This window comes from Xylocopa sonorina, chromosome 1, assembly GCF_050948175.1.
Source record: "Xylocopa sonorina isolate GNS202 chromosome 1, iyXylSono1_principal, whole genome shotgun sequence".
Taxonomy (NCBI): domain Eukaryota; kingdom Metazoa; phylum Arthropoda; class Insecta; order Hymenoptera; family Apidae; genus Xylocopa; species Xylocopa sonorina.
The window spans coordinates 16,247,849-16,270,283 of record NC_135193.1 but is presented as its reverse complement, the minus strand read 5'-3'; the positions used below and the strand labels follow the sequence as shown (position 1 = coordinate 16,270,283).

Here is a 22,435-nt window from a genome sequence, read left to right as displayed (position 1 = left end):
GATCGTGCCAATACACATTTAATATTCTTGATTCCTTTCTCTATCTGTTGATTCGCTTCCCACCGCGCGTTTATTTCGCCCGATACGACCGATTATTTGCGTTCCTCCCGCTATATTCACGGTCGGTGCTTTTGCAGCTGGCCACTGTCCGCTTAAAATTATCGCCGTCCCGTCGGGATTGTTCGCGACGAGTCGTCTAATTCGATTATCCGCGTTGTTTGCGAGGCGACGCAGCTACACCCCGCCATCGCGTCCTCCTCGGTTCATCCTCGAAATTAAGAGAGTATCCCAATCTCACTGCCGTGACGATACGCGGTTCCCTTAAATGAATGCATCCGTAACCGTTGCACGCCCGACTCTTTTTATCAACCGCGATCGTGAGTCGCCAGCGTACGGGTGCATTTATCCGATGGCGATCTAAACGCGTTTAAATTACAGTTTCGAAACGAGCTGCTACGAAGAAGAAAAAGCGTTGTCTCAATGGTCGCTCGTACCGGCTCTCTGTTGGAAATCGTTTCGTTTCGTGACGGGAAAACACCTGAGACTAATTCTTAAGGTAAAACAGGAATAATCGATCTCCTACAATTTGGTTTGCCGTAGATGAGGTAGTTGGTTGTCTCGAAACCATCCAGTAACACGTACACGTCCCCCGTTCGCGTCGAAGTCTCTGCCGCATCTTTGGTATCGCCCCTCGGTCCCCCGTGTCGGAAGCAATCGATTCGATCGCGAGAGAACTCGACGATCCTCGACACCCTGGGACATCTGTCCCCGTGATCTCGAGCCACGATCCTCGCCGCGTTCCAATCCGCGTATGTCCCCTCCTCACTTCGAGGGTTGCGTCAACTGGCCGATGTCCCCCGTGTAGCAAGGCGGCCCAAGGATCAATGGACACTGCGTCTTCCTCGCAGGGTAATGGATCCCGTCTGCTTGTCACAACATCTTGCTGAGATAACTCGCGGATCCCGGTGGCGGTAGCAGGAACGGGCTGACGAACGAGTGTCCACCGGGTCCGTGATGGACGGACGCGTACCCGGACTGTTGGTTGTGGGCCTGCGCTGAAGTACCTAGGCCGTTCAACACGGGCGAGCCGGTGTCGTGCAACTTCCGCATGTGCTTCTTGAGGTCGAAGTTCCTGCAGAACCCCTTGCCGCAGATCTTGCAGGAGAACGGTTTCTTGTCGTTGTGCGTGTGCATGTGGAAGGTCAGATTGTAGATCTGATGGAACGCCTTGTTGCAGATGTTGCACTTGTACGCCTTTTCGCCGCTGTGCGTCAGCTTGTGATTCTTGTAGTTACCCTTCTGATGGAACCCCTTGCCGCAGTATTCGCAGACGAACGGCTTGTAGTTGGCGTGGATGCGCCTGTGCGTGTTCAGCGTCGAGCTACGGTTGAAAGCCTTGCCGCAGGTAGGACACTTGTGCGGCTTCTCCGCCGTGTGGATGATCTTGTGCCTGCAGAGCGTGCTCGCCTGGCGGAAGCCCTTGCCGCAGATCTTGCAGACGAACGGACGCGCGCCCGTGTGAACGGGCATGTGTCTTGTTAGATTGTAGTGGGCGTTGAACACCTTACCGCATTCGGGGCAGGTGAACGTTTTCTGTTTGTTCGTCGCGCTCAGTTCGTTGCTCCGCGGCCCGGGGCTCTTCTTCTCTCGTTGGCTCTCCGGCGACACCGTCATCTTCGAGAACGCTTTCTGAATGGTCGTGGGCAGCGGAGAGTTCTGCGGGACGGCGGGCGTCGCTGGCAGCGGGGCTGGGAAGGCACTCAGCAGCGTCGAGTTCGGATAGTAGAAGAGGGAGTAGGGCTGCAGGAGGTTCTGGTGCCTCAACGTTGGCACGTACTTTTTGAACGCCGATTCCAAGTGAACGGAGTACGTTAACGACGAGATGCCTGGCGGTGGCGGCTGCGACGGTGTCGTTTGCTGATTATTGCTCTGCTCCGTGAGTCGTTTGTCCGGCTCCATGATCTTCGCGATCGAGAAGGTTAAATTCTTGCACGGCGCCGGGGATGTGACCCTCTCCGGGGGGAGGCTGGTCGGTGTCTCGCTCGCCATCGTGCTGCCGGTCGAGAACGGTTGCATGATAGATACCTGCAATGGAAACGCACGAAGATCAGTGGATGTCTCTCGTGGATAGTAAAAAAAAAAAAAAAAAGTAAGAGACGAGGATCGTCGCGTATCGCGAATCGACGGAACGTCGAATTTGCAGGCGCGATACGCGCGGTGTGCACGACGCTTTAGCGGTCGCGCAATGGGGGAGTAGCCAAATCATGGCGATCAATTTGATGACTTCGAGGACCGTCGTTAGTGTCCGCTGCGATCGTCCCTTCGCAGAAGTCTGTTAGTGTTTTAGTGCACGTACACGGACGGAACGAGTAGAACGGAACCCACATGTCGTCGAATCCGAGTGAAACATGTGGTACCAGCTATTATATCCACTCAATTGGCCCTCGTGTTGACATAAAAAAAAGTACGCTCCGCATTGAACGATGGGGGCTGGCAAACGTCGAACGGCGACCAGGGAATGCTCTCTATTTCGCACTTCGTCTCCAAGTTAAACGTCGTTAATCGTCGTCGTCGTCGTGGTCGTCGTCGTCCATGTCTGCTTTTCTTTTCCTTCCCGTTACGCATCAATTTTTACCGACCACCGAAGAAACAATGGCCGCTCGGATCGCGCGTAACAATGTCGCTCGCTCGGATCACGTATGCATACGCAATTTGAATGTTGATTCGCGCGCAAAACAGCATGAATATACAGGTAGCCATTAAACATGTGCAACATGGAAAAGGGGAATGAATGGCGAGGTTGAATGAGACGCGAAATGGTCAGCACAGTTGAAGAGCAAGCTTCCCCGAGGTATCGCGGAAGGTTTGCACGTCGAAAAGTAGAAATGTTTGCCCCGTAGAATGGCGTTATGTTTGGACTTGGAATGACGGTTGGAATTGGATAGGACTGCCTGCTGGTCGTTTCGTGAAACGCTCATTTCTGTTTCATCGAACCTCGCCGTTCTTTAGAAAACGCACTTACGTATCGCCAAACACCCCGACGACCGCGCGTAACGAACAGATCCCTCGAGAATGTGGAAATTTCGAATATGCAACGCGATACGAAAAAATTGTTCGTGCCAAATAGGTAAAATAGTCAATGTCAAGGAGAAAGAGAGACCATAGTGTGCGTGCGTGCGGACGTGGTGTTTAACCGCGATGAAAAATGCATGCTTCTAGAAACGATGGAAATACCAAACCCCCGCCGACAGGGTGGAATATGACGCAGTGGTCCTGCCCAAAAGCTCCGCCCATTAGCCGGTACCTTTCGATTGTCCCAGAGCGAAAGGCAGCCCTAATAACCAAGGGAACAAGGAGCGGAAAAGCAACGCCGGTGTGAGAAGCGAGACTCGAGGAGGGAAACGATCTCCTCGCGCACCCCCGAAACGCCCCTATGACCTATAGAAAACCGTAGACGTCGACTTCATCGCCATGGAGCCGCGCAACTGTCGACGAAAGTGACAAAGGATATGATTATGTGCCTTGGACTACCTCTGAAAGGTAAAGCTTCGACTTGAACCCTCTTTCTTCGACGCTAACTTCGATTTCCACCCCCCTGGTTTCTTTCAAACGTCTCTCTCGATAATCTTCGGTGTTCTCTTTCTTAATGATCGAACATTCCTATCGTCTCGCACTTTCGCTATTCCCTCTCTGGTTTCATTTCGCATGTCTTTTTCATTCCCTTTCTCACCCCTCGCGTTACTACTTCTTCTTCTTCTTCTTCTACTTCTTCTTCTACTTCCTCTTTACACCACTTTTTCCCTTTTACCATTCAAATATACATCCTCTATCCCTCTCTATTACCCAGAACGTGTCACTCTTGGCTCTTTCCCTGTTCCTCGTACTCCACGGAGGTGTACGTATCCCTCTTGCTATCCCTCTTTCCCGCTTATCGTCACTTGCCGTTTTGTAACCCGTCGCAGTTGGACGGAGGGTAGAAGAAGACGCGAAAGGCTGGATGAAACGGTGGGGATCGGGGCGACAGGATTGGCCAACGGGTTCTATCACCCTCGGAAAAGTGACACAAGAGGGGAGGCTCGTATGGGATGTGGTGGGGGTTAGTATTGTTACAGTACTTAACGAGCGGTCGAGGTAATCAGTATTGCTCCTTGCGGCAGCCGACAATTCTGCCAATTTGCTCCAATCTCGGCTGAAGCATGGCCGACCTATACTCCGGGACCATTTTGTTTTCTTCTTCATCGGCTCGAATCAATTTGTCCGATTCGCAAGCTTTTTTTCAACCGATTCCACGCGTTAACCTCAACGACCGCGTCTCGTCGTTCCACGTTTCGATTTTTCTCTTTTTTCGATTACGTTTCGTCGGGTAAAGGGGGTGAACAAATTTTTGAAGCGTGCGAAGAACGTTCGCGCGTCGTCGATGAAAGGTGTTCGAAACGAAATCTGGATTTCATGAGGCCACTCGACGAACGTAAGGGTTAGAGGCACCACCCCTCGCGAGGTTTGCCGTTAAATGTACAAAGTTTACCGATGCGGTTACAAATGGTCCGAAGAATTCAATCACCTCCGGTAAACTATCAAACGGGGACGGAAGAAAGTTGAAGGAGCTGCGAGGAACTTGAAATGGCTTTGCAAATTTACTCGTCCCGTTGTCGACCCATTAATTATCTCCTCTCCTACCGACTAACGATCAACCTTTCATTTTCTTATTCCCTTTAGCCACCGCGCTCCCTCCGCCGGAATCGTTCGCGAACCGCCGCGGTTCTAATTTAAACTGCCATCCGAGTATTTTTGCGAGGGCACAGGTTGACACGCTTATCAAGATAAAACGGTTAACCCGAAAACGGTAAGTAAGGACGATTCGGATCAGCGAGACTCCCCAATATGAACATTCCGAATCGGACGGGGGTGCAAGTGGGCGGATAGGAGTTTCGCGTGCACAGAGTGCATCAATCAGCAGCTCCTTCTGGGAATAATAGCTACTCATGAGGTCACACGCCTATCGCTCTTCTCCCTTAAGTGGCGATAAGGAAATAAGTTGGCCCGAACGAAATTCTGTCGCTTAACTTTATTACGATCGCTGGTTAAGCCAGCCGTGGAAGATAGCGTGGAAATGTGTCAAAAAATTTACTAAACGACGGTGGGTAAAGGCCGTTTTCCCACGTGCCCTGTAATCAGCGGGTAACGAGGCCGAAGCTCACGCGAAAGGCTTCCAGACACCGTGTAATTTTTATTAGAACGTCTCGAGGCCCGCGCGACGTCTTCGGTGTGGAAGAGGCCCATTAGCCGCGGAGCCACCCTCATTGTTCCATCCCCGACACTCGGTCTTCCGTGATATGGCGCGTGAACGGTTGACATATAATTAGCATTTGGGGGTAACGAAAGCTCGACTGAGGATGACAGGAGGCACAATACGCGCCCACTTGGTTTATCCTCTGTCCCATAACTCGGCCACAAACCCGCCCTTTCTGTTCCGTTCGCTCGACGAGTGCGTCGCGTAAGCCGATTCGAAAATTAGCTGGCTCATAATCCCACGAAGGGGCGCGCGGGAGTAGTCCTTCGCTGAGAAATTGTTTACCGTCTCCGTCGCGGTCGTTAACGGTTTAGAACGTTTGATAATTGTTCGATCAACGGCACGTGACTGACTCTACACAGAGGAAGAATGGAGAGAGAGAGAGAGAGAGAGGGTCGTCGAACTTTTTACACGGTTGCGCGACGCGAATAATCGGGAAACCGAGCGGAATTTCGATTCTAATTGTAGGTAGGCACGGGGGCGAAATGAAAACGATCTCGTGCGTTTTTTCCACCCTCGACGGAAATTTCAACTCACGCCATGACTCCTGATTTCGAAGTTTCGCGTTATGAGGAGGACTCGCGGAGAGGGTGATTTAAAGTTAATTGGAGAACGGTGGCGGCAGAGGCGAGGGGAGAGGCGAAGAGAAATAAATTGCGAGTCGCCTCGCACGAATCAGAGGCAGGGAGTCCCGGTGCTATATTCGACCGCCGGTGTATTCTGAATTAAGTCGCTCAGTTGTACGCCGTTTACATTGCTCCTCGACTGCTCTCGAGTCCCGTGCCACGGGGGTACGGCTTAATTTTAAGGAACTTTGCAGCCGGTCCGCGAACTTTCATTTTATCCACCGAAGCGACGTTGCGCCGTGTGTTTCCGCAACGACACGTCCCGATAATACCTTGAAAATTGCCTTCCGTGCATCGCTCCTATCTGATCGTTTTAAATACGCCCCTCGCGAGAGCTAAACTTGAACCGCAATTTTCGCGTCACGCCGCGGAATTTAATTGAAACATCATCGAAATTAGTTGACGCCCGTGTATTTCCGCGCGACGAAACTTTTCTAGGGTTCAGGAGAACGTCTCGTTAAACGTTCGATCCAGGAGAAAAGCTGGAAGAGACAAAATTTCGCTGGCGATACAGGGCGTCGAACAAAAGGTGCATTGTTTAAAACGAAAACGAAGTGATTCCGGAGAGCCCTGCGTATGAGCAAGCGTGTAAGGGTCGAAAAAAAGAGGAGAAAAAAAAAAGAAATCGGTGCCCACGTGCGTGGTCCGTATGAATACGGGCGGCTTTCCAAAATGGCAACGAGTCCCGCTGGGCTCGATGCATCTCGAATTCACGTAGTTCGACGTATCGTCGAGTCGAGCAGAGTTGGCAGGGGGCTCACAGCTGCGCAGTCTACGGGGGTTTGTTACCCCTCACCCTGTGGCGTTTCAACTCTCGGTTGGAACACCTCGTTATCACCGATTCCTCCTTTTCGTGTCTACCCTTAACTTTAATTTGGACTCCTTTGTTTTTCGACGTTTCCTCGATTTCTTACGTCCACGGTCGGGGGGTGGTTTCGTTCGAACTTTATGATTCGACAGTGTTCTCAGCGTTTCGTTCTAATTAAGCATGGGATTCGTAAAAGGATTATGGAAGGATAATATCGATACGTCGCGTTGATCGGGTGTTTGTAATTTAAATGCTATTAGTTTATCGGGAGGCAAGCGCAGAAGGAAGTCGTAAATAAAATATAAAAGTGCACACGTGCCGTGTGCCGGCGTGAGTTCGCGATCGCCGCAGCGGGCATCTCGGCTTGCCGTCTGCGCGCGTTCATTTTGCATTTTCGGCGTCGTTGCTGCCCTCCCGGTGACAATGGCCGCGTAACTTGAGATCGCCGGCTTCCGTCGAGCATAATGACGATCGCCAACGACGATCATAATAGTCTCGCGGAATAATAAATGGTATAAAAGTCAGGAAAACAATTGGTACCGCCATTGTCACTTCGCGGCCCATTCAGCCACCCCACAGGCCTGTTTGCGTTCGCCTCGTTTTGTCGAGGAACTCCACGGACGCGATGGGAAGCGTTCGCTCTCACAATGGCGGAAATCGAATTATTATCGACTCGTTTGAGGCCACGATCGTTCGACTTCCTCGCGATGGCGAAATGAGTAACGACTCTTCGATTGTTTGTCTCTGAACAATCGCAGGAAAATGATTTGACAATGTTGCACGATATCTAAATTTTGAGAACGCGTTTAAAATTGATTTCCGTTTCGTTTAGCGATCGAGTTTGCGTGCCTCGTAAAGCCGCCACTTTTACGTTCTCGTTCAAAGCCGTCTCCTCCCACTGCTTTAGACAATACACATTACAAAAGAGGTTTCTCGTCAGGCACAGCGCGTACACAACAAACGTTGGCGTACGTCTGCGAGCGCCCTTACGCCGCTTCCGCTCGCGCTATTCAATCGCGATCACGATTCTCGAAGGAAGAATGGACCAAACTCGACACCACCAGGGGATACTGGAAAGGTGGATAGGGGTGGCACCGGAAGTCTTGCGTGCCATTTGCCTCGTACGACACACTTATCCGCGTCTTCAAGAATCATCTGGACGGTGAACGAGGGATCTCGTTGAGTGGCGCGTGCCCAACCGCCTCTGGATGACGAGTCTATAGTCTACGTTTCAAATGATCAACCCGCGCGGTGTCGTGTTTTCCATTGACGGAAACAGAACGTCGGATGACGGGAAACACCTACTTTCCTAACTCGAAACCGGTACGCCGTGTCGAATCGTTCGACTAACCGCCTTCTACTTGGCATCGACGGTTCCCGGGACCATCGTGGAACGAGGTGAATTTTTACGGTGTGTGCTATCCTTCAGACACGAATACGTCGTTTTGAACAACGTCGACGGAACCGTGAATTTAATGCGAGTGTAAAAGCCAAGACCGCACGAGAGAGTGGCGGGCAAGTCGCTCGTATTTTCCGAGCACGTTGTTCTCAGGCGAATCGAAATTGCCGTTCCGTGTTTCTCGAAATCGCGAAATAAATTCCGCGCGGCACGGAAGAGCAAAGGCGGGCAAAGAGGCCCGGGGCATGAATAGTCACACGCAAATCCCGTCACGGCTATTGGTTCCTTATCAGATATCAGTTATGTGCTCGATTTGGGGTGCGTGCAGCCTATTACATCTGTGATCCATTGATAAGCACGTCAAATCCGCCAACAACACACTCCTGGCCGGGCGTACCCGCCATTCGAAGCCCCTCGAAACCGCACTTCCTCGCTACTCGAATCGATTACTGAGACCTTCCCGCGATTGGAGTAGCTTCGATTCAACCTGTCTTACCGCGTGTCTCAATCACTCGTCCCACCTCGTTTTATCCTCCTCGCCCCCTCTAACCCCGTCTGGAAAATTCTCAACTTCTCCCATCATCTCGCAGTCGATCGAGTGTTCTCGTCGATTACATATCCACAAACTTGATGCCCCAGACATTCCTCCCTATGTCGTTGCTATTATTATTGGTACAGCTTAAGAGTTTTCGTTTCGAGCTTCGTTCACTGGAGTGACGAAAACGGAACATTCGCGAAAACAAACGTTTCAGCGAGAAAGTATCCTCCTTCGAAGCAAAGAAAGTTACTCACAACTCGAACGACTTGGCAGTCGTTGAAATCGATATCAATACATCAAGATGTAAAATCTTAGAGCTGTCAGAGAGATTATTTCAACGGAAAAGTAAATGCGTGAAAGACGCTCGGTTACGATCGTTGATCGCACGTATCCCCCTTTTCCACGAGGTTAAGTGTCTACCGATTCTGACGGGTTAAAGTGTTGGAAAGAACTAGAGTCCGACGGCTGCCATCTGCCACCCCCAACCCCCGGGGGTTTCTAGCGGCGGACGCAGAAGCAGAGAGCTCAGAATTCTCGCGAGTGGCTTGGACGGCTCAATGCCTTTAACCGTCTCTTGGCCACCCTCGAGAAACCACCCTCTTCCTCTCTTCCTTTCTCTCTCTCTCTCTCTCCATCTCTCTCGCGCGCGTCTTTATTCTACCGTGAACCATAGCGCGATGCTTTTCATACAAGATTATATAGGATATTACGCATTAAATGTCGCAATTCGCTTTCTGCCCTCTGTGACGGGGTCTCCGAGACCTCTCCTTTCGAACGTTCAAACGCTACATACGAACGATAAAGGGAACAAAATCCTCCCGGAAATGGTTTACTCAGAAAAATTGGAAAAGACACACAGCATCGAACGGTCTGTTATATTTACTCGAGGAACGATCCTTGGCTCTCCCTCGTTCCTTAAGAATACGGAGGAAATGGAAACTCGCGTCTCGCATATCGAAACGAGAACCGCTTTCCATACGCGATGCTTGAAAACCAATCGGAACAAAGATATTCGAAATTCCATATCAGCGATCTATTAAAACTCGCGTGAACAATTTTTCACGTCCCGCGAACATTTTGTGAGCTTTCGAAAATAAATTGTAGGAATATCCAAAAACTTTGACTTCCTTCCAGCCAGAAATCTACTCCACGTAACAGAGCAACCAACGACGAAAAAAAAAAAATCGGATAAAGAGAGACAGAGAGAGAGAGAGGGAGAGAGAGGAGGGGTCGCGCGGCGCACAAAAAGTGTCGTTCATACGACCCACTCCCCCGATTCCGATCCAACTCGAAGCAGCTGGCTCGTTTCGTGAATTCCATTTGAATAATTGCACCGTCCCGGCGCGTGCCGTTGCTTCGGCTGGACCTACGTCTCGATCCGCCGCGAGATTGGTCTCTTTCCACCGTATCTCCGATCCGATTGGTCCATCGTGGTAGGGACACGTGGCCGGATGTCGGTCTGCTACCTTCCAAGCGTTTCCGCTTGCCGATGAATAATACCGTCTCGCCTCGTACCGCAACGCTCGTCTTTCGATCGATCCTTTGTTCGCCTCTGCTACGCTCCGTCTTGGCTACGCCTGGCCTGGTAAAGGTGCGCGCACGGAATTCGAGATCGTTGTAATTCCATCGAGCAAGGGCTGCCATTAACTGAATTTAATTCCGCCGCCCGGCATTGTTTCCCGTAATCGCGAGCGCGAGCTGTGTTCACCGATTTCACTGCGTCTGGAGGGTTTTTTTTATGAAATTCCAGGCTCTCTGAATTTTCGAGGACGAAATCTCGCCGGGCGATCGCGATAATTCATCGAATTTATGATACCCGTGGCAAGGAGAGGAGGAGTAATTTCGTCGGATCGCAGCGATAAAGTTGAATTCCCGACAGGCGAACGAGCCTCGTTCTGTAATCGAATTCAATTCGAAATTCGAGGAGGGGAGAGTCGGAGGAGGCGGATAAAGAAAAAGACGGGGCTGGCGAGTCCATAATCAAAGTGACCACTCGACGATTTATGTGATAAACGACTGGTGGGGTCGCGAAACGGGGGTCGTGGCGTACGTCGATGGAGGTGAGAAGTTTATTTAAGACCAAATCATCCTTCGTCGATTAAGGTAAGAGAGGGTGCGTGCCACGGGGCGACGGGGACGACGTTGTAAGAAGAGGCGTAGAGGGAGGGGGCGGTACGTGTTATTGCTTGTATTGTGGCGTAACCCCTCGAATCGTCGGCAGGGGTTGGTTTTAGTCGGCAAACTCTCCCCGGAGACTTGGAAGTTCTCGTTGCCGTTAAACGGGACGCTGACGCGGGGACTGACGGGAGCGGGAGCTACTTGTTGGCCAGCGCCAAGGAAACACCGGTAAAAACCACCGCGCAGATCGAGGAGATCGATCTGTTCCGGCCTATCGTCGATCAGTTTCGTCGTGCAAACATTTCGGCTCGTTACGCGGTCTGCTGAAATATGAATTGTTTCCGGAAAATCTGTTGAACAATTTCCGTTGCCTGAACACCGTAAGATCTGCTGTTTAACATGATTCACGTGCACGGCTCACGAATTAACCTCCGAAAGCCGTGAACCCACGAAACAAAAAGATCCCGAATAAAACGCGTTTAACAGATGCACACGCCGCCCTTACTCTCTCAGATAGAGAATCACGAAGTCGAACTTGCAGGCGGTAACCGCGAGAAGGGATATTTTTCACCAGCAACCGCCTGGTCAGATCGATATCGTCTCTTTAACATGCCCGTAGCAACTTGTCCGCGAATAATTTTCTTATCTCGAGGGCGAGTATTATGAGCCCGTGCCTAGGCCCGTAAATATTTTCTCTACGTGTGCGTGCACTTTTTTTCTTCTCTTTTTTTTCTCTTCGCCTCTTCCCTTCCCTCTTTGTCTCGTCTCCCTTCCTTTTTCTGCGAGCATTCCACTTCTCACCTTTCGCAGCAGGTACCTCGTCGAACCGAAATTTCCCCGGCTCGACCTCGTTTGCATTAATTATCCCTCGCTGTATTCCGTCTTGCGCGTAATTGCGGATGCACACGCACGCCGTTACACACGAATCTCACCCACGCGTACGGACACATGCGTCGACGCTTGCACGTGGAACGTCGTCCGACTGTACGCGTTTATCGCCAACATTGCAGATATATATCGGGTTATATCAATCTTGCTAAGTGAGCAATGCATATGCTTATGGCGACGGAAGGTTTTCGACAAGCGGCGGAGAGAAATAAGGGCGAGAGAGAGAGAGAGAGAGAGAGAAAGGGAGAGCGTACGGCGTGGGCGTAGAATGCCCAGTGGGCATTTCGTTCTTTTTATGCATACGTATGCATATGTATGGACACGCATGCAACACCGGCCGGATATAAACACCTGCCCATCATGCTCGCCTTTACGGCCCGTTCTCCGTCCACGTGTGAAGGGCCCTTTAAATTCTAACGGGGGAGTCCGAGATATTTATTGCCAAAGGTGCTATGCCACGAGCGTTTATGATGCCACGCTGGATTAACGATGCCAATTAGCCACGGACAAAAGTTGACATTGTCGCGCAATCTTCCTGCTGATCGCGATCGTGTAACAACCTGCGTCGCGTCTGCATTTTTCATCGATTGGCGTTTAAGTATGTAAATCCCTTACGGATGATTCACGCAGCCGTGAGCACGATTTTCGTACACCGATACGGGGAAAGGTGAACGAACGCGTAGCGTCGAGATCGTTCGCTAAAAGAGAGAGAGAGAGAGAGAGAAAAAAAAGAGAAAGCGATCGGTTGCCATTTCGCGTCGGCCCCATCGCGAGCGTTTTCCACCCTGCCCTCTTCGCCCGACGATGGTCCACGAGGACGCGAAAAAGAAACCTCATCCGCGTTTTGAAAAGCACTCGGTTCCTGAGCAGCGAATCTTATCTGATGCCGAGAGCTGATTGATATCGCGATATAGCCTCGAGAGGGAGGTTCGAGTCTCATCCACCATAAACCACCCCATCGCCAGCTTTATGAACCGGCTACGGTGGCGGGGCACGGTGGTGAACATTTAGTGCCTTCGAGGTAGGTACACATTTAATCATAATCTAATATTTAAAAGGTAATTTCACGGCCTGTTTACTTCGTACGATCCACCCTCTACGCCGTTGCCGGTTTTTCCACCCCTCTTTTACGTGCATGCCTTCGACCACCACGCGGACCGTGAGAACTGTGTTTTTTCGATTAATCGATCGACTCGTATCAAATTATCCTTCATCGCTGTTCAGTTAGAGTCGTTTTTGTCAAAAGTGGCCGAAATACAATTTTATCGGTGGAGTTTTTCTCCCCTTTTATTTTCGAAAAAAAAAAACACAGAAGACAGTTACGCGCGGTGAAAATGGTCGAATTGTATTCGTGAAATGTACGAGAAAACGCGAAAGCGAAAGGCGATTGGTTTGTACCAGGAGAAGCCAGGTATCGCGAGCAAAAGGTAGACACGATAGACACGGCCACGTCCACGTGGCTGTATAATGAACAAGCTAATATATTCGTTTACCGCTCGTAAACAAGCCGGGCATTGTTATTATCACGGACAAGCCATTGCGATTAATCGTCTGCCGTTGATTCATTCGACTTAATTTATACGTAAATTATACCCGGTCGCCCTTTCGGTGCTCAGTGAATAAGCATGAACTTCCGGTGGCCATAAACTTATGTTACATTCTAACCGTGCTCTGCTACCTCTAGTCGTTCACAAATTTGTCTCTTTTTTTCTCAACGACAGCGAGAAGCTAATTTTCAATATACAAAAACGTTTGAACGAATTCAGGAAGAGGAAGCGGAGATTCCGCGTGGCTCGCTTTATGGGTGATTTTGAATCGTGAGAATTGAAAATCATTCAACATTGTTTTCCGTTTAGACGATGACAAGGAAAAAGTTAAGAAACGCGCCCCTCTGCAATGGACTCGCTGCAACGCAGAAGAGTCCAGCGCGCAGTGGAACAGGTACGCGATAATCCACTCTAATCAGACGAGCGTGCGAGATACGTCGCGTGAACGAGGTCATCGGCTAATGGGAGGCGCGCATAAAAATTAAAATAGCAAATTGGTGACGCGACGGCCACTTGCATATGCATAGGCCTCGGGGATACGTTCGTGTGCCGGTGTTCATTCAGAATGGCCAGTTAATTAAACTAATCGAGATTATCCGAACAGCCGAGTAATTAGTAGCTTCGTTCCTCGCGATAATGCGTGATCGTGTGCATCGACCTCGAACTAGTATTTATGCGGAGCGATGAAGTAGCTGGTGAAGCGATTGCGGTTTTTCAACTACAGCTCGTGCGCGAGGCTTAAGATATTCAGAAACGATCGCGCGCCGGAAAATTATGAAAATTATGACGTGAACACGGGTACGCGAGTTCGATCGAAGAGCATTGCGGGTTAAACGGGTGCTAATACGATGCGTGTTAAATTGCATTACATCTGCTTATTAGTCACGGCACGGGCAAGCCGCGTGCGACGTTGAAAAGGCAATCGTGTAATACGTCATAATTTCCATAGCGTGACTGGACACTCCTCCGGTGCCCTCCATGCAACATCACGTTAACACCTATAAATGGGAATTTATTATTTTCCCGTGTCTCGTGGAAATATGCCTTCTCATTCTGCATCGTATCTCCTCTGTAATTAAACACAAGGAGCGAAACATTTTTTCAATCATTAATATTTACGTCTACCCCCTTCTCTTTTTTTTTTTTTTTTGCCTTTTAATTCCCGACGAGGGGCGCCGCGAACCGTGCGAACGATGCCGCGATAGCGAATTGAATAAAAGCTAGGAAATTTCAGAAAAAGTTCGCTGAAAAATGAGAGGAAGCACAGAGTTGCATTATTTTAGTAAGAGAAACTCATAATTCTTCCGGCTCGCGAGACGTGTTAGAAACATGCTACCCGACGCGATAATCGTACGATACGGAGGCTTCTTCCCTCGGCGAGTGGCGTCTTTTTTACCGCTCGGCGTTTGTTCTCCAATTAAAAGCGAAGACCGCGCGGAGCTGCCTTTTACGCCGCCGTCTCTCTTCCGCGTGAAGTTTAATGGAAGAACCTATCTCGCGCTTATTTTTGCAACGCCGATAAACAGTCCTGATACCCATTTCGACGTGGCCGAACCACTTTCCTACTGCACGCTGGAACGCGTTTATGGAAATGCACGGCCAATTTGTACCGTTCCGCCCAACGAGTTTCCATTCGCGGGCTACCGCGATTTTTCCCTTCCCCCGACGTAAATCTCGCAACGGCTCGAAGCGAGCTTCTAAGCGGAGACTTTTTAAAAATACTTTGTTCTTTTCCTTTTGCGCGCGCGCGCGCGAGCGAACGACGGGAAAAAGGGAGGAAAGGATAACGCTGGGCTCGACGAGCTGAATACGATTTTTTACGAGTAACGCCGCAAAGCTAACCGACACGTGACGATCGGACAGGACCGCATCACCTGCCCACCGCCGCTATATGTTTACTATAAAGTCCGACGAGTTGCGAGTGGCCAGCCAAATTAATGTCGTCGTTTCTTTCGTGATATGACGGCGGGGGTTGGGACTAAAAATTGGTATCTCTGATCTGGTGCGAAAGACTGGGCTACGTCGCACCTTTCGTTGCCAGCGAGCCTCCGCGTCGATAATGGAACCGGGCACGAGATTTCACCGGCCAATTAGAACTATCCCGGGGCGCGGAGAAGTAGAAATTGCTCGTTCGGTGACACGACCCGTTGTCCGGCGAAAATCCAACGCTGCAGAGTTTGCTAAACGGCCAAATGGATAGATTACGAATCGGCGCGTGTACCCGTTATTTTCTGTCGGATGCACGCCGGATACGGGCGGTCCTGCCGCGCGGAAAATCGATCGAATTGATTCGGGTGAATTTTTTTTTCGAGAGAGGCCCGACTGGAAAACGGTTCCACTCGAAATCGCGGAGCATCGCTTCGAACATACGCCGCTTTTTACGGCTACTGTGGTTTCGCAGAGATGAGAGAAATAGGTGGAAAAAAATGCTGCGCGAAATTGCGAAAAATTATCAACGAAATTGAAACGAATTTTTACGAGAATAGTCAACGGATTTGATCCCGCGAATCGCATCGATGTCGAGGAATATCGTACGAGGAGCGAACGGTTTAAAAGCGCCGGCAAAATTTCAGCCGTGATCCATCGAGTGAATAAAGGGCACGCTGCTGGTACCTACACTGCAATTCGAGGTTACGCAGAGAGGAAGTGGTGCATTAATTTCGAGTTACCCCTCGAATTTCCTTCAACCCCCGGTACGTGTGACCGCCAACGAGCGCAGGACTCGGGAGTAGCAGTTATCCCGTGAGGTGTTCGGGACGGCTGGTAATTTGTAGGCAGATATACGATAGACAATAACACAGGCGAGGGACGGCAGCTCCGACTAATTTGTTTATCATAACTTTATCTTGATTTATTGCGCCCTCGGTGCGCGCCTGTTTCGTAACGCCAATCGCGCACGATCGTGCGCACCCTTTCGCGTATTTACACGCGCATGAATTAAAAAAGGAATCGCCGGAAAAATGGTCGTGCAATCTCATTCTTGAATAATTCCATCGCTCTTTCGACAATATTTAAATACGAACCGTTGCCAGCGCCGTCAGAGTTCTACTTTACGATCGCGTTTAACGTAACCGATACCCGCAGGGTGTGTTAATAAACTTTTCATCCGCGTCGCGCACTCTTTCAGTCGTCCATTCAGTCGGACGAACCTCTCCGCATTCCGAACGGAAAGACTGGAAGATCGACGAGACCCAGACGTAATTATAGATTCCCCGATTGTTTCATCGCGCGTAAATTACCGCTGGAAAAATGCAGTCACGCCAGCCGCAAGATAGCCAGCAACAAGAAAGCAACCGTTACAAGATAAAAAAGAAAAAACCAGCGGCTGACGCTCGCATCGAGGAGCTAATTTTTTAAAGAGCACAGCGAAAAGGGGGTGCGAACAGGCGGAGCAACCCCCGGCAACGCTCCCTCCCTTCTCTCTTCCACCCTCTCTCTCTCTCTTTCTCCCTTCTTTCACCCATCGCAGCTCGATCGGCGTGCACGCAAGCTTCTGGAAGAGCTTCGTGGTCGACTCGTATTTCTCGCCCTCCAACAAGATACCAACCACCTTCCAGCCCCATCCTCGACCTCGCGACCACACGTATCCACGCACACGCGCAATCCTAAAACCCAGATAACGTACGTGCACATCTGTACTTGCGTACAGTTGGTGTGCGTGGCAAGTCTGCGTGTAACGTGCGAGTGACTAACGTGTCGCACACCCACGCGCGTTTCGAAAGGTGGCACGTATCGTTTGCACGTACGTGGACGACGGGGCAGACCGTGTACTGGTACCCACAACCGATATCCACCCGCCACGGTGCGAGCCCTGTAACGCAGCGAGTGCTATCTGGCCGACTATCGCTGATCCTTGGCGCGAGACGGGCCCACGGGGAGAGGCGGAGGGAAAAGGCGGAAGGGGTGGTCTACGACTCGTAGATCGCTTAAAACGTGGCCAGCCACGGGAACTTTTCGCGCATCCGTGAAGTATTTCACCGGAGAGCTTCGAGTCTATCGGGTCCGCGATAAAAGTGATCGGAGTGTGTCGTTCGACGCTTTACTGTTTCGAACTCTGTCGTTCGTCAGACACCTCTTAAGGGTGTCAAGCGAAAGGTAGAAAGCACCGCGACAACCGGTAAGAAAGTTGGAGTTCCTCTTCTGGAACGTTTGCACCCCTTATTCGGATACTTGGAATACTTGGGCTCGCTCGCGTGATCTCCCTCGAGTTCCATTGTTTCGCCAGCGTCTCGCGGGACGTCGCGATAGAAGAACTTTTAACAGGGGTGCGACAGACGCTGAAAGTTAACAGGAAAATTTCGTTGGCAATCGCGCCACGCTTGTTTCTCGAACCTCGAGACCCGCGTCAGGGCACCGTTGGCGAACGAGGAAGACGCTCGACGAATCTGTAACGCGGGGTAAAAAGGCAGAGAACGTCGAGGAGTACAACAGAAGCTAGAGCTTAACGTCCGGTAGGGCCCAAGACTGCACGGGGCCTCCTCAAATATTAGCGGAGGACCGCGCGGGGTCCCCTTTGAGCTCGAATCCCCTAAAATCTCAATGGCGAATAATCGGAGACAGCTGGCACGATGCGAAATCAAGTAGCGTAATAATGCCCCGAGACTCCAGCATCCAGTGTGTGGAAAAATGAAACGGGAAAGCGGAGGAAAATGTAGTACCAGCTCCCTCGAATTCGAGTGTCTCCCCCGTTTTTACCCCCTCCTCGTCTTACTTCAAATATTTACGCAACGAAAATATCGGCTGGAATTTATTCCGGGTATGAATTTTATATTCTCCAAAGAACCGGTCAAAGGAGAGACGTTAAAGAGCAGTCGATTAGGAGGTAATAATCTTACGTCGATTTACGCTCGATGATTCCCAATAACGTCCCTGGTACGCGCGAGCCTCTGTGCTTTCTGCTGCTACTCCCTTTCCATTGTTTGTTAATTAACAACGTATACGCGAAACTGGAAGCAGTAGCTCCCCTTATCTCTGCCAATAAAACCGGGACAGTTTTAGCGCCGGAGACGCTTATAAGGGCGCGTGCATAAACGGGTCGACTAATAAAACGATATCTCGGTATTCGAGTGGATACGCGACCACATCTCGGCGGGCCGATCGGCAAATAACGCCGGTGTATAGCCGCGTTTCAGCCACGGCCTTTCACGAATAAATGACACACACCGCACGCGTGATAGGTATGCTAATCGCGCGGCCCGCTGTAAAATTTGCTCGTCAGCTGCGCCCGTTACGATCGGCAACAAATTTGACGTAACCAAACGAAGCTTCCGCCCTGCCTACCTCTCTCCCTCTCTCTCTCGTTCTCGTTCCACCGTTTCGCGGCGAGCAATCGCGATAAATTTACCTACAAATTCGATCCCCGTGTAACGCGTTGAACCGTCCTGATCGAGTAGAAAATAAAAGAGTACGAACGCCGGTGTTAGCGGTGCGGAGCTGAATTTTGATCGCGTCGAACCGGAGCGAGGTTGCGATAATCCGTGGCGAGGGAAATAATTTGTTCGCGCCGTGTCCAGCGCGAAAGAGACGCCGACGGACGTGGCGAACGACCCTCCGTTTAAAAGGAAAACCCGGCGGTGCCCTCGTAACGGAGGAAAGAAGTGACGGAACCGCCCTGGTATCGGGCAGTTTATCCCGCGGGAGGAGCCACGTTACAATGAATAAAGAACGAAGCAGCTTGCTCGAGTGAGCTCTGTGAACGAGGCCTTATTGGGATATTAATCGTCGTACCAGGCGAACGCCCTGTCCCCGAGTGTTTGCACGAGGTTTGAAGAGGCTGCAACACCAAAGCTGCCTTGCAGCGAAACCCTCTCCGTAAAACCCCCTCCTTTTTAAGCGCAACGAAACACTACAAGACCCCTTCTCCGAGCCCCTCCAACGTGTTCCTCTTTTCGAGCCGTGATACTCGAAAAGCCTAAGTACTACCACGCTCGAATACTGCTTCTCGTATACCTCGGACACACTCGAACCCCGGAGCCACTTAGGTAAAAGGTTGCGTACACGTTAAAGGTGGGTAGGTAGGTGTATGTATAAGTTGGTAGGCTTGATAGGCGCGTTGCACGAATGCTTCGAAATAATGGCCCGTCGATTGGCCGCGCTTGTTTAGAAAACATAAACGGGGCGAGTTAATTGTTCGCTAATTTCCAGTGCCACTTGTACGGCCGTTCTTCGATTAATGCGTCACGGTACCGAACAACGCGGGGTGTTTTATTTCAAGTTTTCTTTCAATCTTCTCATCTCGTTACGTGTATCGTAACCGATCGAAACTTTTCCATATGCCGTTCTCTGGGGTATCCGACGTTTGGGACGAATGGCGTTTGATCCACGCCGCGACCGTCGCGTCGTTTCGACGCTTATCCTGGGATGCGAATTTCCGATGCGATTTCGTAATCCTGACATCCAGATATCGTACATTTGTGAAGATCGTTACCGAGTTTTTTCAACGAAACTCTCGTCGCACGGGGTAGCGTAATTGTTGGCATTCGAAAGGGGGAGTTTCCGTGAATAAGACGTGTACTTGTATCATGGCAACTTGGGAAGGCATTCGAACGCGACGGGCGTTTTAATCCATTTAGTTACCAGACGGGAGAGAAGAGGTTCCTCCGTTTCATCCACTCATGAAATCTGGCTAATTGCGCTAAGTCATTCATCTCGTAATCCTCCCCTAATTATTCAATTTTGCGTCTAGATACAGGGCTGCAGCGGAATCGTTCGACTGCGACTGACTTTTCTACTTTTACGATTCGCAATTTCTTGCGATCGATGTTGGAACAACGCGAGGGAAATATGCGTACGGAGAATCTGTAGATTTTATAGATAGAAACGAATGAAATCTACTTACTGAATACGTGACAATTTAGCGGCGGCTTGAACTGGCTAGCTTCCCGATAATCCTGAACACTTTCACCGACCCTGACGCGGAGGCAGGAATCCAAAAGGCAGAGTTCAAATTCCTCGATGGAGTCGCGGCATCAGCTTCGATTCTACTTGATCTTGCAGTTCGTTCGTCTAACGCGGCATTGCAGTACGAGAAACAATTTCCTGTGGATCACCAATTCGAAGAGGCTTCGTTGCTCATGATGATACGCGACGGCCTTCGAGAGGTCGGCATCCACTATCAGAAAGTATCGGAAATCGGCCGTCGACATTATCGAAAACGCACGATCAGTCCCCTCGCTTCGATTTTCGACTGCGCGCCATTACCACAGGGACGCTCGACACCGAACCTTTCAACAAATTGGTACTTCCTGCTCCTCAACTAGGCTCACGATCATCACGTCGACGAATTGAACTTTCCTGAACGATACTCCTCGATACGACGACAGCGTTCTATTCGAAGGTGAAACTTGAACTTGAAGAATTAGAGTTCAGAGTAACCAGGCGCCCAAACCGTCAGCCATTCCGATCGGCCATCGTATCCGTACAGCTCGACGATTAGGAACGTTCCTCCTCGAAGACGATCACTGACTTCTTCTACGCTGTCCGCATCGTTCCAAACCTCCGTCTCGACGAAACAACACTGTCGACGGCGCACAGAGGGAAACGTTCGCGTGTACAGCGGGTGGTTTGCTCGCCCTCACCGTCCGCCCCGTAACTCCATAGCGGATCGAGTACGCGAGAGGGATCACTCGAGGGGGTTGTCGGTGTCCGGGTAAAAAATTTCCTCGCGATTCCGTGGAAACGCGTTGATCATTGGCAGATGATCGACGGAGATCACGAACGATCCGTAGCCTGTTGGAGGCGCCTAGTTTGCCGCTGCTGACGTATGTGCGGTGGCTGCTGGCGAGAGCCAACGAAGGTTTCAGCCGCGGACAGAGGGGCGAAGGGAGGTCACGAGTTGAAGGTAGCAGCAACCACCAATGGGGCGGTGCCACAGGCGGGGCTAACAGCAACCTAAAAACACGCCCATCTCGTTACACGATCATAGGCTGCAACACCCCAAGGAATCCTCTGTCCCTTTCCCGCTAGGTCTACCCGCGATCCGTTCGTCTTTTCCTCACCGTGCTACGGCCAGGCCACCTTTTCCTCTCCCCTATTTTTTTCTCATTCAATTGGGACGAAGGCGACACGAAGAGCGGCGACGTTAAAAGTGCAGGCAAACGACGACGAGGCTTTCTCGCTCGCGTTCGACACTCTCCTCGATCCCTCTTCCTCTCGTTCACCGGCCACCCTCCGATTACGCTCCGCGATTCCGTCACCATGGTTTTTCAGCTAAACGAGCAAGAATTGCTTCCCGTATTCTTACGTCAACCACGCGAATATTTCTCCAAGATTTTCACTCCAAACGTGAAACAGGGCGTCTTCGATTTCGCAGTGCCAGAGTGGAATACGATTTTTCGAAATTAAAAAGAAGAAAATATTCGATCTCTTGTGCGAACGATTCCGAACAACCGCGCGATCGATAATTCGAGGCGCATTAATCACCGAACGATACCGGTGTTTATTAAAAAAATATTTACTCAAAAGTATACGGCAAAAGGTGAAAGCCAGCGGTGAAATGCATTGAAAAGATCCGCGCGACGGTGTGCGAAGGGTGAGCCGCATCGAGCCTCGACACCAGCGGGGGTTAGAGGAGAACGGAGACAGAGAGAGCGTGGAAGAGAGAGAGAGAGGTCGGTTCGAGGGGTCGACGAATGAGTCCAGCGAATGAATACCGAGTATGGATTCGTGAGGAGCCAATAGGGGTGCACGATGTCCTCCCTCGTTCGAGGGAGCCACGCCAATCGTGGGCGTCCGTCACCCTCCGGGCTTTTCCTGAGGGGTTGGCGATGGTAGGGGGTTGGCGAGGCATAGCCTGGCTTCGAAGGCTCTACCTGGCTGGCTGATAAAGACAGACGAACCTCTGTCTTCCGTGGCGGATCATGCCAGGCTTTGCTAGGCAGACGACCTCGCAGCAACCACACCTCCACCTTTGCATCCACTTTCATTCACTTACAACCACTTTCTACTGACGCCAATGCTCCGACGCCTTTTCTTAGATTACGCGGCTGTTCTCAACCCTCTGCCTCGCGTCCACTGCGATTAACGGATTATGGAAACCGCCGATGGAACAGAGAGAACGCGGCAGGTGTGTAAAACGCGAATATATTCCTCCCGGCGGATGGTGGAGTTCCATGTAAACGCGGCGGTTAAAAGAAAACGTGGAAACTCGATTATTCGTTAATTCCGTTGGACGTGATGGTACGTTTGGTTTCAGCGGTGGGATTTGCCGCGCGGGACATTAA

General features: G+C 50.7%; 1 protein-coding gene across 1 annotated transcript; it reads right to left on the bottom strand.

Annotated features, from left to right (window-relative positions):
- Positions 1 to 826: 826 nt before the first annotated feature.
- LOC143432518 (uncharacterized) lies at positions 827 to 21,010 on the bottom strand. Its single transcript, XM_076909177.1, has 2 exons — positions 20,053 to 21,010; positions 827 to 2,085 (listed from the first exon to the last, which is right to left on the bottom strand). Exon 2 carries the CDS (start codon positions 2,074 to 2,076, stop codon positions 931 to 933), a length of 1,146 nt encoding a protein of 381 aa, XP_076765292.1. The 5' UTR covers positions 2,077 to 2,085; positions 20,053 to 21,010; the 3' UTR covers positions 827 to 930.
- Positions 21,011 to 22,435: the final 1,425 nt, after the last annotated feature.